Source organism: Metopolophium dirhodum, chromosome 2, assembly GCF_019925205.1.
Source record: "Metopolophium dirhodum isolate CAU chromosome 2, ASM1992520v1, whole genome shotgun sequence".
Lineage (NCBI taxonomy): Eukaryota > Metazoa > Arthropoda > Insecta > Hemiptera > Aphididae > Metopolophium > Metopolophium dirhodum.
In genome coordinates this window covers 42,843,291-42,859,698 of record NC_083561.1, presented here as the reverse complement: position 1 = coordinate 42,859,698, position 16,408 = coordinate 42,843,291, and the positions used below count along the sequence as shown (strand labels likewise).

General features: G+C 27.2%; 3 protein-coding genes and 1 long non-coding RNA gene across 7 annotated transcripts in view; 2 read left to right on the top strand and 2 right to left on the bottom strand.

Moving 5' to 3' along the window:
- Positions 1-16,408, top strand: part of LOC132939869 (dipeptidase 1-like) — a 174,880-nt gene that overhangs the window by 74,253 nt on the left and 84,219 nt on the right. The window lies entirely within an intron of this gene.
- Positions 345-3,161, top strand: LOC132939873 (uncharacterized). Its single transcript, XR_009664021.1, has 3 exons — positions 345-1,163; positions 1,245-1,396; positions 1,561-3,161. It is a non-coding gene; the product is annotated as an uncharacterized LOC132939873 (long non-coding RNA).
- Positions 2,548-7,382, bottom strand: LOC132939871 (uncharacterized). Of its 2 annotated transcripts, XM_061007276.1 has the most exons (9): positions 4,225-7,382; positions 4,027-4,137; positions 3,678-3,719; positions 3,563-3,604; positions 3,409-3,450; positions 3,281-3,352; positions 3,012-3,209; positions 2,808-2,954; positions 2,548-2,693 (listed from the first exon to the last, which is right to left on the bottom strand). In XM_061007276.1, the coding sequence occupies exons 1-9, from the start codon at positions 4,357-4,359 to the stop codon at positions 2,616-2,618; spliced, it is 867 nt and encodes a 288-aa protein (XP_060863259.1). In that variant the 5' UTR covers positions 4,360-7,382; the 3' UTR covers positions 2,548-2,615. The 2 variants fall into 2 exon arrangements, with proteins under 2 accessions (XP_060863259.1, XP_060863260.1); XM_061007277.1 differs by lacking the exon at positions 3,678-3,719 and having other exon boundaries at positions 4,225-7,381.
- LOC132939872 (uncharacterized) lies at positions 13,081-15,709 on the bottom strand. Its single transcript, XM_061007278.1, has 4 exons — positions 15,254-15,709; positions 14,671-14,763; positions 14,441-14,582; positions 13,081-13,664 (listed from the first exon to the last, which is right to left on the bottom strand). The coding sequence occupies exons 1-4, from the start codon at positions 15,533-15,535 to the stop codon at positions 13,366-13,368; spliced, it is 816 nt and encodes a 271-aa protein (XP_060863261.1). The 5' UTR covers positions 15,536-15,709; the 3' UTR covers positions 13,081-13,365.

Below are 16,408 nucleotides of genomic sequence, written 5' to 3'. Positions count from 1 at the left end.
AATTATATCTCAATTTAAAGATACCCATTACGGTCAAAATCGATAATAACTAATAAGTAATGAGTTTAGTATGTACTATGTACAATGGTCATACGAATTGGACATTTGGACCTTCCTTTCCAATCCCCACTCCTACCAGAACACTGATTGTTGAGTGAACAACGTCAAGCCTGTAGTTGTAGTCTGCCGCAGCTGTATCAGCCTGCAGAATATCAGCTATAAAGTATAAAAATAACATTTTACAATTTACCTTCATGGTTACATAATGTAGCACTGGTTATTGATTCTTGGTATACGGTTTTATCACTTATCACGTTTGTAGATAAACGAGAATTAACATTAAGATTTTTAACCTTAAACGGTTAATTTACAGCACGATTTATGATAATTTTATTATGTTAGATCGTGATCAACAATTAACGAATGTAAATTATTGATAGTAGTAAATAATAATAAATATTTTTATTCAATGATTTCAACTTATTACTTAATGAAGTGATCAGTATTATAGAATAAGTAATACATTTTAATGATATGTCGACGAAATGTTGACAAAGAAGAATTTGGCGTATCCGTCTTCTGTATCACAAAAAAAAATAATAAAAACAAAGTACCTACTAGGTATACCAATTACAATTATTTCAAATTTATCAATTAAAAAATTGTATGAAGAGCCTTTATCATTCAATTTGAGGGAATGTCAAGTCCAATTAAGTATATCTTAAACCAAGTAATTGATAAGTCATCCTTATTACTTTTTACATATTTGCAATATAATGCACCAAAATCTTCAAAAACTTCGATTGTTAAGAAAGTATTTACTTTAAACGTTAAATAATCAACAAAGAAAGTGTACCTAATGTGTACTTACCTTTCAATGCAAGAATCAAAGAAGATATGAAATAAGAAAAAAATTATTACTTAATAATTTTTAATGGTGACATTAATATACATTTTATTGCTCGAACAACAACTGGCCTAAACTAGAAGAAATATTTTTCAACAATATGTATGCAAATTGAAAACTATGTAGTATTTTGATTTATTTATAAATAAAGTACTATAATAAAACTAAGAAGTTTAATTTGTTGGTTACCGCGGGTCATTACAAGCATTGTGGACTAGGTACTGACCATTAAAAAAAAAAAGGCTCGTCATAAAATGTAAGTATAATCAACTAAGTTAGGTATATATTTAAAAATAATATAACATTCTATTTAAATTGTATTTTAACATTTATGTAGTTCCATAAATATGATCCAATTACTACAATTAGTTTACTGTTTGATGTGTCAGAACAAACATAGAACATTAACTGGTGATAAACTTTATTTGGATTCATCTAAATTCTCATTATTGTCAAAACAAAATCAAATAGAAAGTCTTATCACAAAATGTAAGTATAACTAAACACCTAAGATCTTTACATTTTAATATTATACACTCAAATAATAATAACTGTTAAACAATTAAATACTAAATAGTGAATAATATAATAAGATATGTATTATACTTAAAAAAAATATTCATAAATAGTTTCTTATTTATTTTATCTTTTAGGTAAAAGTGACTTTCCACATGGATTTCATAATTCAACAATGTATACCTACTCACAACATTGAATATCACATAATATCTTGACTGTTTGAATATTAACATACATGCACTACACCAGCTATGCAATCTAACTGTACCAATAGATAAATTAAGTATGATTAAATTAGTTAAATTATAAAAAACATATGTTATAGGTGTTATAATTTTAATAATAATACTATACTGAGAAAAATCTAAAATTCTACAAAATACTTAGCAAAGACAACTTTTTCTAAATTTAACAAAATGTGAGACTAAGGTCGTAGACTTCTAGCGTATAAAGATCTTTATTTAGTTCTATTTTTTTCAAATTTATCTATATCTTTGTCACAGATGAGGTGGATTATAAGCAGGAAACTTTTTCATTTTTTTTCTTAGAAGTAACGATTAGATTTGTTGAATTACTAAAAGATTTTAGATTTTACACAAATACTCTGCTTATGCAATCCGTTAAGTAAATTCTATTATTTTTTGTATATTTAGTGAATTTAGTCAGTATTTCAGAAAAAAAAATGATTTTACTAAATTTTTGTCTTAACAGCAATCATTAATGTGCGCAATTGCATCCCTTGTTTCTTTCAATAACTAAAAGATATAACTAATTGATATTAGCTATATAGTTTTAATATAGTCATTGATCATGAATATTAGTTGTTAATGCTTATGAACTGTTAATTTTTAATTATTAATAATATTGTTATATTACAATGAAGGTTAAATAAAAAAGTTGATTTTTAAATTAAACATGTCTGTGCATGCCTGTAACAATATTATATTTGATGCATCTTTTCGGATTTAATATGTAAAATGTATGTTTAATTAATATTATTTAATTATTAAATAAAAGTTAAACAGTAGGGCCCACAAATATCGATAAATGCAAGTTTATTAATGTTGCTGTTAAGATACTTACCTTTTAGTACATACCTACTATAAGTAGGTATCAAAATAAATAAATTATTATTTAATAATTACCATCGTATTTTTATTTAAAGGTTTTTTTTTTTAACATTATTATTTTACGGCCAACATTTAGGTTTTTGATAATGAATAACCTCTCCTCTTTTTCTGTCTTGAGTAGGACACCTTGGTGTATTCTTAAACATACAAAAAAATATAAAACATTATTTAGTCATGTACATAATATTATGTAGAATGAATTACAATAAATTATTAAATATGGTAAATAGTACAAAAAACATTAATATTACTTTATTATTTTTATCATCCCAATAAGCAAATCTAGATTTGGCTTTCCTTATAATGTATTTATCTTCCACAGTTTGTTCGCCAATTTTGATGCCATTTAAAATTTCCAAAAATTTACTGTGCTTGGGACACCACCATTCAGTACAATTCTAATAACATACAAATTATAAATATGATATTAAAACTATTTTAAATAAATACATTACATAATTTGTTTTCAATGTATCATCGATGACATTTATCAGACTGCTTGTCTCATCTTGTAATTTCAATCTATCCATCTTTGAGCATACAAGTTTTTCTATAAAAGAAACCTTGGATTCAATCGGCAGTAAATCATCTCTCTTAACATAATTATTCATATTTTTAGCAGATGAGATTAAGCTATGCACATTTTGTTGTTCCTGAAAGTAAATAATTTTAATTTAGGAAAATGTGTTGGACATGCTTTTTTATTTACTAAATTTATTTTTACTTTTTTTTTTTCTTCGTAATGTTCTGCCTTATCTTTCACCTCAATAGTGGCCATTTTTTGTTTAAATAATTTCTACAAAAATAACAGTTAACAAATTTTATTTAAATAATTTTGCTACTTTTACTTACAATTTCTTTTTCTAAAGAATCATTTTTGGTTTTAATTGCTGACTATAAAAAAAAAAAACAAAAAAATTGTAATATGTAATTAATATTATTTATTATTGTTAAGCATTATAAATTTTTTTAAATTCAATATAAATTTTGTTACCAATGTACTTACATTGTCTTCTTCCAAAATCTCATTTTTTGTTTTAAGTATAGCCTATATAAAAAAAAAATGTGTTACTATTATTATTTATTATTATTAAGCATGTTTTTTTTATTTTTAAACATACATATTTTTCTTTATATGACTTTTCTTGAATTTTTAATGTCACCTAATAATATTATGTAATTGTTAATAAATTGTATACTAACTATGTAATTTTTTTTTTTCATTATTTATTATTAGGGCAGTGAAGTTATTGCATTAAAAAACTCAACAAATTGATTGTATTATTGCACTAAAATATATTAAAAATTGCACTTAAGGAAAAAAAAATAGCATTTATTTCAATAAAAACATAAAATCATAGCTAACTGAAACATATTTTAAGCTCACTTAGCAATGAATATAATATTAAGTATCTACAAAAAAATATGAAAATGCAACAACTCCACTGCTTTAATAATTTGGTCACTTACAAGTTCTTCAGTGAGTGACTTATTATCAGTTTGAAGCTGTATCACATCTTCAGCATAGTAACTGCTTTCAACTTTTTTATTGTTAAATTGCTCGTTTAAATTATGGTATTGCTGTAAATGTGTGTATTGTTGTTTCTTATTATTATTTTTAGAATATAAATAAAATTGATGTATATATTAATTTCAATTTTTACATACCTGACGCAGATTATCAATTTCGATCATTGCATCTTTAAATGCTGACTTAAAAAAATCCAATTCAGTCATGGTGTCGTCTTCATTATTTTTGACATATTCGCAATATAATTCACCAACATCTTCATAAACTTCCATTTTTAAAAAAGTCTAGGTACTTTAAATATTAAATAATTGACAGAGAAAGTGTAATTTGTACCTTTCAATGCAAGTATCAAACAAGATATGAAACAAGAAATACTATAAAAATATATTTACAACACACTGACTGTCAAAATTTCCAGTTAGATAAGACTAATAAATATACTATTTATAATTTAACAATCAAGATCAGATGAGTTTGATATCTTGGTTATGGAAATCCAGTTTTTTTTCAAACTGCATTTGGTATTTTATTAGTTAGGTTTTCTAATAAGACTAACTTATTTTATTTAGTAATTAAAACTAATTAAATTTCAAGATGCCTGCTATTTATAGTAATGCAGAGTATTCTGATATGTTGGCTATTTTTTATAAATGTGGTAAAAGTACATTAAATGCCTCTCGTCAATATTTACAAACATTTCCAGAACGAAGACAACCTTCACGGGCTACATTTATCAACATTGAAAAAACATTGCGTCAAACAGGTAGATTTCAATTTTAATAATTGACAAAAATATAAATATTTTTATGAATTATAATAATAGGTAACACACATACAAATTACAATTTATCGTAGACAATATTTTGTAAAAAAACTAAAAAAAAATATTAAATAAAGGGCAACATGATTTTATTTAAAAAAAAATAAAAATACAATTTACTATTTAGCCTATAATATAATATAAAATAAAATGAAATATTATTTGAATTAATGGGTATCGTTTAGACAATAATAACATCAAATATTATCATGAAGTTAATATTACAATCTATCGTAGCGGATATTTTGTAAAAACTAAAAAAATATTAAATAAAGGGCAAACATGAATTTGAACTAATAGGTATCGCTTAGACAATAATTACATATGCTCTGCATTGACATTTTTAAAAATAATTTACTAAATAAACTAAAAAAACAAATTGTTGAACAGGCAGCTTTCCAAATGGCCATCGGTTGAAAAAACATTACACTGCTGCAGATGATTCTCACAATGTTGATGTTTTAGCTGCATTTAGTTCCACACCACATGCATCAATTAGATCCATAGCTCGGCAAACAGATATTAGTAAATCAACTGTACATCGCATATTAATAAACAATGTATATCACCCGTTCAAATTGCATTGCGTTCAAGGGTTGAAACCATCAGATCCAGAAAGAAGACTCCAATTCATATCATTAATAGTTAGCTTATATGACCAGGATAGCAATATTTTGAACAAAATATTATGGACTGATGAAAGTTGTTTCAACAATAACGGCATGGTAAATCGCCATAACGCACATTATTGGAATGATTCAAATCCATTTTGGACAAGAGAAACAAAGTCCCAAGTTCGATGGTCCACAAATGTATGGTGTGGTATATTAAACAACACATTAATTGGCCCTTACTTTTATGAAGGAACATTAAATGGTGAGCGTTATTTGGATTTTCTGGAAAATATTTTACCATCATTGCTAGAAAATGTCCCTCTTCATATTCGGGAATGTATGTGGTTACAGCAAGATGGTGCCCCTCCACATAATGCTAATGTGGTTAGAAATTATTTGAACCATAATTTTCCGTTGCGATGGATAGGAACAAACGGTCCTGTGAAATGGCCACCACGTTCTCCAGATCTTACTCCACTGGATTTTTTTTTATGGGGATATTTAAAAGATCGTGTTTACACTGAACAATCTACTTCATTGGATGATTTGAAAGAGCGCATAACAGTAGCATGCAAGTCCATAACACTACAAATGTTGAATTCAGTGACTGCGTCAATATTACAACGATACGAAAAATGTGTAACGAATCATGGAGGTCATTTTGAAAATACATTATAGGTAGTAGGTAGTTGAACTATTTTCTTCAAAATAAATATTAAGTTATATTACTGTTTTATAATAAATTAGTACTAAATAAAATTTTAAAATTAATTAATTAGCAAACTTAATTCGTCACAAAAATATATACATATGTTGTTATTGTTGTTTCTAAGTTGTTTGTGTGTTTGTGTTGTAAGTTCCGTCTATGAATACCGGTCGATGGCAGTTGTCCGAAAAATGATAAGGACCGATAAGAGTGGTTGTACTGCTATAACCACAGACTATAACCATTTCATTTTTATGGTTACAAATTATTAGTTGCCTAAAACCATAGAACAATACCACGCTAAAACCACGAATTAAGATAGTAGTATCAATACTATACCACATAATATTAGATATGACCATGGTTGTAGATATACCACAGAATAGATTAAATATTGGATATACATATCTTTAAACCGTGGATATGACGGTACTATGACCTTGTTCTATGCTATGACTATCATAAATATTCTGTAATCTGTTGTACTATTTTAGTTACTAGTCACTTATCTCTGGTTCGTTTTGACTTCTGGTTTTTACTGTTGGGTTTGATAAATTTCCCAGTAGCAGTAAATTGAACGAATATTTAAATGTTAATAAGTCGCAAATGGATTACTCAAATTAAATACCGTAAACGTTAAATCTATTTTTTTCAATATGTTTATAAATTGGCTATTTTGAATTTTTTGAAAAAAATGAAAATCAAATTTAAAATTTCTTATTTTATGCACAAAAAAATGAAAATAAAAAAGTTTATATTATACGTGTAGTACAAACGTCTATTAATTGTATAAAAAAAAAAAAAATGAAAAAATATTGATTAGAATACAAGTTATTTCATTTGTCAGAACTTCGTGGGACACCCTGTATATATATATATATGTATGCGTGTCCCTCTGTCCGCATACGGTTCAGTCGATACGGAGGTACACACACTCGCTCGCGTGGTCCACACTCGATACATCTATATATGTATACACGTAACATTAAATAACGGGTACACCATCCGCCTGCTCCTCTATCTATGTACTTACTGCTGCTGCTGCTGCTATTACGACTACAACTGCAAAACAACAATAATCGTAACACTAGTGTGCGCGTACTTATACTATTGCGGTGTATATGCGTCGCAACAAACGGGAATGGGAAAGTTTTACAATGCGACGGCGGTTTATTCCTTGCGCCGACCGAACGAAACAATATATTATATACATATAATAATATATATACCTATAATACCTATACGCGTGTATATATATATATATATGTCGATATGACGTATTACGGACCTATATAAGGCCCAAAGACCCGGCAGCTGGCGGTCCGGGGTCCGCATAATGCAACGGCGTTATATGTGCGGGGGACACATTGTTTTGATATTCAAATTGTGCGCCCATTTTCCGCAAATTACCCGCGGAAAAGCGAACGCGGATCGCATCGAAAACGCAATATCGTCCGCGTATACGAGTGTGCTGCGCCGTATAGATATAATATTATTATTATCGTGATACGAAATATATATACATATTTTATATTATAATATATATAGTATATATATAGATTATACCTTACTTTACTTTGTACGTATCGGCAAGCCATTCGTTCGTATAACAATCGTGCCCGGTGAAATGAAAACATATTCTTATCATTTCTTGTTTTTATAGTGAAACACGCGCAATAACTGTATAATATAATATTGTCTAGTTAGGTCTTCGTTTAACAGGTGACCTACCAGGCAACTGCCGGTGCCTATAGTGCCTACCAATATTTTAACCGTGGCGTACCTACTAAATTTTGAATATCAATTAATAAATATTAAATATTCATAGGCACGGTTTTTTTTTTATAAGTATTACAAGTACAAATTTCGACAAAATTTATTGAATTATCGAACATTTTCATATTTATTGTAGTTAAAAAATTGTAAAATGTTAAATTTTTATAGCTAAGGTTTAACAAATTTAAAACAAGGATTCTCATAAACAGTTCATACAGTAACCAACAAATCTGAAAAATATATAAACCCAGTTTTTTTACAGACATTATGAGTTAAAATTTAGACGGAATTACATTTCAAAACCAACAATAACGATTTTAGTTATTTTGTTGTAATTTAAAAATATTTTTCGTGGGTAAATGAAACTTTTAGTGTATATTATTATATTTTATAGACAAAATTACATTTTTAAATGTAATTTTTTTAGCATAAACGAATTTAACCTATTGTTGTACAAATGCCTATTAGTAAAATAAATTACTTCAATAACAATAATATCATAAAAATACTTAAATACATACTTAGAAATATTATTATAGGCTGTCAAACCGTCTCCGCTTAGAATAATTGTTGTATACAATGAAAGTATATCATTGAATTTAAATTTAACACCATCCATTACAGTGATCCACCTGTGACCTACTGTACGACAGAGCGACTCCCACTTACCCAATTTTTAGAATATATACGATGTATCGTGTATGTACTTAAAAAATATTATTTATTAATCATTTTAGATAATCAAAAACATTTATGAATTCTTATAATTTTGTATGTATAATTGTCTTAATGAAACAAACTCATATTAGTTATTTATATACTCACCAAAATATTTATACCTAAAATATAGCGTGGGAGTTTGCTCATTACCATTGCGTAACGAATTACATTTTTAATAGGCTGTTTTCTCATTGCTATTGTTAAAAAAGTATTGAAAACGTATTAATAAAAAATTTAATATTTTTAGTTTGACAGTCACTATTTGACTATAGATTCGTAAATTGTTCATTTCATTATTTAGTATTTATATTCATTAAAAAATTACAAAATTATTTACAATATATTATTTTGATATTTAATTGTTTTTGAATCTGGTACATCTATAATACAATTAATAATACTCTATTATTATGTTATCGTTGTATCGTCTGACCGTGTCACAGTATGTTGATAAAGCGTGCGTTGCGCAAACAACAAACTCTGCTGAAAATGAACTTAATATATATGAGCTCAAAAATATAAATTTATTATATTAAATTTGAAGTAAATATTCTTAATTTAAAACACGTGCTTTCATATTATTTGTAGGATAGGATTGAAATTTTTAAGAATTATATTTGTTCAAATTTTAAATATTAAGAACACAAAGATAACTTTTAATAGAATAAAAAATGCACATCATAGTTAGGTACGCTACGTACATATTTATACAATACACGCATATACATAAAAGTGACAACAAATTGAACTAAGAAAAAAAATTACCTCCATAGAAAATTCGCTCGGCACGAATTCCGATCTCAACCTACCTCCAAGGTTGACGCCCAGTCCAACGTCCAAATTAGACTGTTAGTGGCAAAAGGTGTGAAAACAATTTAACAAGTTCGAAGCTATTATACGTCCATAGAAAAATAGCCAGTAGAACTTCAGATATAAAAATCGTCTCTCCTTTTAATAATATTATAATAGGCTCGAAAATTTTCACTGCCTTAGCGGAAACATCTGAACGCCGTATAAGATGTTTTCACATCAAAAAGTTTCAGTAGGTCACCTGCTAAATTAATCTAGTTTTATATCATATTTAAATGCAAATAGAAAATCATGAATGTTACAAATATCGTTGTGTAATCTTGTGGAACGATGTTAGGTATTTATTTATTCATTATACATTTATAAATGCGGTACTTGCCCAATTCAAAATATATAAATTCAATTAAAGAATTTAATGATAGGTATGTACTATGTTTGAATAGGTATGTTTGTTAGTTAGCTATTCTACATTAATTCATATTCAAAATTACGTTAAACAATATTTGATTAATCAAACATATAGAATATATACGCATCACAATGTTTAAAAAAACTGTAATAAAAATATATAAATGCACCCTAAATGTGTGTATACAATATATATTTTTAAAAATATTATTATTTTCATCCATACCTACGTATCTATAAATGTCATATTGAATGTCATATTATGAAGTACTAAATGTCTAAATGGAATATTGGTATTTTATCCTAGTCATATAGAATTAAAATTCTCCTCCATGTTTTCACCTTATGATTAAAAAAAAAATTTAATTAAAAATAATAATAACGAATTCTTTAGGTACTCCAATCGTCATAAAAAAAATTGCGGGTGTATTACATTAATATTCGTAGTATTTGAGATTTAGAGCGTGACTCTAATCTTCTTCAAAGGATTTAGTAATCATCACAATATGTCATGTTAAAATTTAAAAATATCAAAAACACCCTCAAAAATTAAAAAATGCATAGTTTTTTTTAGACTTTAATATGCTACCCTTAAGCATAATTCGTGTCGACAGGAGAGTGGGCTCGAAGGGTTTTGTTGCTCTGGATTTTTTTTTTTTTAATAACATTATTTAAATAATATAATTTGTTGTTTCAACGTGCTCTTTGCTATTACACTTTTATTTATTTAACAATATGACTTAAAACAACTGTAATGTACACTTGTATATATATATAATATAGAAACAGGTATATTTAAATTATTAAGTGTACTCCTTAATAACTTCAGCAGTAATTTTTTTTTTTTATATATTTAATAATTAGAATCTAATTATATATTCAATATTCGTTAATAAGTTTGCGTACCTAATTAATATTTTCTCTAAAATTTAACAATTGAACAAAACTATTTGTTCGGTTTATTACTTAATATATGTATATCTCCGGGGTAATTCAAAATAAACAAAGCTGTGAGATTAGAAAAATATCAAATAATTGTACAACAAAAAATGTTTAGGTAGTACCTACTTTATTTTAATTAAACATAAATATTTCAAGACACAGGTGGAACAAAACTTTTAAGCCCTTTTCACACGATGGTAGTTATGGTACTATATCTAGCATACTAGCTAGTCTAGTATATTGCGTGTAACCTAGTATACTAGTACCTGTATATATTCTATTCACACCATAATGTGCTATGCACTGTAAAATGTACTGGCTGCAAAATGATAACGAAATATACGAAAATATCTGTATTCTACTATTCTGTATTTTTGTATATTATTTTATTCTACTCTTTACATTTTATTTTTATAGACTTGATTTATATAATATATATATATATATATAAATAGGTAGGTAGTTAATATACATAATATACATGAATATACCTTGATTAGTTGATTGGTTTTTAGTATGGATTCTCGTGAAAAAATGTTAGCTATTGCTGCTAGTATTATTGGGCATAACATAATATTAATACACAAGTTATTGAAAGCACCAAAAAAAAGAAACATGTGGGTGAAAGAATGGATTTCTCGTCGAGAAAAAGGTCTAGGTTCTTTTAGTATGCTACAAAACGAATTATTGTAAGTTAATAAATCCATATTTTAATAGATAAAATGTAAATATTTACCTATATATTGTTTAAATATAATATATAAATTAAAAAACATATTTTGTACTCTGTAGAATAGAAGATGAAAAATCATACATGAACTATTTGAGAATGGATTCGGATATGTTCAACGAAATTTTGATTAAAATAACTCCAGCTATTGCCCGAATGGATACTGTAATGAGACAATGTATAAAACCACCAGAAAGGTTACAACTTATAAGTTATAATATTATACTTTATTTGACCTATTATTATTATTATTTAACTTATATCTGGTTTAGTTATACTACTAATATCATAGGCATAACTAGGGAAATTGTTCACGGAGGGGAGGGGAGGCTAGAATTGAATTAGCAGTACAGACCCTGATAATTTATATATTAATATTACAGATTAATGGCAACATTAAGGTTTATAGCTACTGGTGAAAGCTATACAAACCTTCATTACTCTACTCGTATTGCAACCAATACATTGAGCATCCTTATACCAGACACTTTGAATGCAATTTATGAAGCTTTTAAAGATGAAATTAAGGTGTTTATAAAAATTAAATCCATCAATATGAATTTAATTAATTAATTAAGTTATATGGGTTAATGTTTAGCTTCCATCAACAACAGAAGAGTGGGATGTTATTGCAGATCAATTTGTTTCCTTTTGGAATTTCCCTCACTGCATAGGTGCTCTCGATGGGAAGCATATTAATTTCATACCTCCCCGTTCAAGTGGTTCATACTATAGAAACTATAAAGGGACAGATAGCATTATTCTGCTTGCTTTAGTTGATGCCAATTACAAATTTATTTGGATAAATGTAGGTTCTAATGGAAGAAATCATGATGCTGCTGTGTACAGAGAAAGTAACTTAAAGGAAGCTTTAGAATCCCATACCCTTAACCTTCCTTCTCCAAGACCACTACCAGGAAGTCAAATAGATACTCCCTATGTTATTATTGCAGACGACGCATTTCCTTTGGGACCGCATTTGATGAAGCCATATTCTTCACGAGGCTTGACAAATGAACAGAGAATTGCAAACTATAGGCTTAGCCGAGCTCGGAGAGTCGTGGAAAATGGTTTTGGGTTATTGTCCAATAAATTTAGAATTTTGTTGACAAAAATACATTTATCTCCCCCTAAGGTTGAATTGATAACAAAGACTTGCTGTGTATTACACAATTTTATTAGAAATAGATCTCCTGTACTAGAAGTAATGAATAATGAAGAAACACAAAACATATGCCAGATGAGATCTATTAACTTTAATCAAGGTGGCAATAGATCCACCAACACAGCTTATAATATACGTGATGAATTTTTAAAATATTTCAATGGACCAGGAGAAGTACCATGGCAGCAAATTGCTGTGGAAAAAGGAAATTTTTAAGTATATTATACCAATGAAGTTATTTTTTTTTTATTATTTACAATTAAATAAAAAGTCCATTTTTAACATTAATCAATTTTATTTAAAAACAAAACATAAATTTTTACCTTATTCAGTCTTCCTTGACTAGAAATGCATGTAGTTAATATTGTATTATGAAAATTTCACAATACCAAAACAAACAAATTTAAAAATATTATTTAACAATTACAAATTAAAATAATTAGGTCTTATAATATGATTTAAAAACTAAATTTTAAATAAACATTAACAATTTTATAAAAAAAAACAAAACAAATTTTTTACTTATAACTCAGTCATCCTTGACTAGAAATATATATTGGTAATACTTATTTGTTTTAAAACATAATTTAAGGAATATCACTAAGTTGAGCATCCATTAAAATATTTAATATTTTTTGTGTCGTTGCAATTTTAAGGGAAGGATTTTTGAAAGATTGCAGCGTAGCACTTATAAATTGAGACAAACTATGTGATGCATTATCTAATGGTGGCACTGATGGTACTGCTAAAGCCTTTGCAATGTTACTCAATGCTTCTTCTGACTTTTTAAGTGTACTGTCAATGGTCATCTTTTTTTTTTTTGTGGCTGATACATCATCACTTAACCATGATGGTGCTGATGAGGTTCTCCTATGTGTCATATTTTCTATAATATCAATTCAAACATACATAAATAAGCAACTGTTCAATCATATTATCAAAATATGATCATATATCAAATTATATTATAGGCCATAGGGAATATGACCCCCAAATTTTTTAATAAGCTTATTCATCAAGCTTTGGGGTGAATCATGATTAATTAGACATAAACAAATTTGTATTAAGAATAAATTAGCAAGACCTACAATGTTTGAAGAAGGTGATGAAGAATTCATATATTTCAAAAACTATAAAAATACTCAATGAATTCCAATTGTTATATAAGACGACTTCAAATGTATTTTAAACCCTGAACAACCTGATACATTTACTCAAAGTGATGAAAAAAAGACTAAAACTCTTATTACACATTTACATAAACTTATGAGTTATGGGTTTTATTCATAGGCGCAATGTGAGTTAAATTTATGGGGCTTCTAGATTTATGATGTCTAAAGTAATTACCTATAACATAATATATTATTATCTACATTATTATTAATTTATTTTCATGTATTTAAAACTTTTTTAAGTTATTAGAACTCTCATCAACGCACAGCCATTGGAGGTGATCAACTCCTCTCTTTAGTTTTAATAATAATTTTGTTTTTGTGTAATATTTTAGTAGTTGAAATTTACTCAATAAATAAATAAACTTTAGTAGGTACCTAATAAAATAACTACTAATTACTTCAGTAATTAGACTATTCAAGTTTATGTTTTTTCTTAACTTTCCCACCTTAACATTCATTATTATTAACATATTATTCAATATTTTACCTTCATCGATATTATGTTTAGCAAAACTGTCTTCTGAGTTACTCATATGCTCTTCTACTTCAACTGTCACTATATCTTCTTCCTCAACCACATTATCGATTTCAAATAAACTGTACTGAACGTCTTTAGGAAACTGATACATCTAAAAAATATACTTTATTCTAGCTTATGTATAATATTATAAAGTAAGCAAAATTTATTAATTATTAATATCTATAAATGCTATTGACCTGTGAAACAGGAGTTTCAATACTTTTTCTGGGTGTTATATGTTTTTGTAAAAATAACATGCTATTGTAATACCACAGTGATGGGACATAAATCTGAAAATATAAAATTGTATAAAGTATTATTAATAATAATAGATATTCTATTACAATATTAATACATACAAAATATTATAAAAAAAATAGATATTTTTTTGCTTTATTTGAATTACCAATCTATACATATTTTGTATAATAAGCTTAAGTGATTACATTAAGAAAAAAGTTACCTTTGAAAGCCAGAAGATATCTTGGGAAAGCCGCCCACATAAACAGTGGCGTGTCAAACAGTAATTTCAGAGGCAATTGCCTCTGAGATTTTTCTTAAATAGAGGGGTGGGTGGTAGCCGGTGGGTCCCCTAGTAAATGTAATATGATATACTTAATAGGTAGTTAATAACAATCTGAAATATAATTAGTTATGTCATATTAATACATTATTATGTATTAATACTTGGGATATTTGTAACTTGCCTCTGGAAATTTTTTAGCTCGCCACGCCACTGCACATAAAAATATATGATTATAAAATGCACATTGTACTTACATCATCAGTACCAGTACCGCTCTTCGTTGAGGTCTTTACTTTATTGTGTTCTACTCCAAATTGAGTTCTTAACGCTGCAATTTTTACCTTCACTTCTTGCCATGTTGTGTTAGGCCTGTATGGTTGTAGTGTTAACGCAATATCCTCCAAGGCTTTTTGCCGAATATGCTTATTGTGGTATACTGGAAGTTTTGTATCATATAAACAATTATTTTGGCTATACATTTCAATTAGTGTAGATATTGATTGGTTGGACCAAGGCAATCCTATTTTTGGTGCCATATTTTATTTTATTTACTTAAAAGACAAAATGTGCTAGGTGCTAGGTGGTACAATTTCAATCGTTTGTACTTGACACTTGTTCATAATAATGAAAAAAACTAGTTTAAACTTAGGTGATCAACTGGTAATTTATAATTTTTATTGTAATTAATTTGTATAAATATTAATATTGTGTTGATCTCGATTTGATTTTGATTGATAACATGTCTGTATTCTGATTGGCTGACAATATTTCTATGCTGGTAAATAGTGTGGAAAATAGGACATGTTCTATTATCAAAAATTGTACAGTAGCTAGTATGATTCCTTAACTAGTATACTATATTATAATTCACACGGACCTAAAAACTAGTATACAAGCTATCACACTAGATATAGTACCATAACTATCATCGTGTGAAAAGGGCTTAAGTCATAAACCTACTGTTTTGTGTATAATACCTGTTGTAAAATGTCTTCGTTATTGGTCGGATATTTCTAGAAAAATCGTACAATATTTTTTCTTATCCCTTTCAAAACGTACCTATAGGTTTATTTATATTATCCGTTTCATGAAACAGATAGATCGTCTCGTGTGTATTAAAGTGGCTTACAACTTTTGCACTTTGTTCAACTTTTATAAAAGAATCGGTTTTTGTTGTTAAAAAATACAATGGAATACAATCAAGTGTGGAATCTATGAAATTCCTACGCACTTAAAGTCGTTGGTAACTGTTTTACTCAATAATGTTTGATAAGTACCTACCCTATCATAATAAATTCAGGATTATAGACAAAACAACAAGGTACATTTTGTTTAGTTTAATTACATTTTTTCCAATAGTACACAAAATATAGATTTTAGATATAATTAACAAATAAAACAGATAAAAA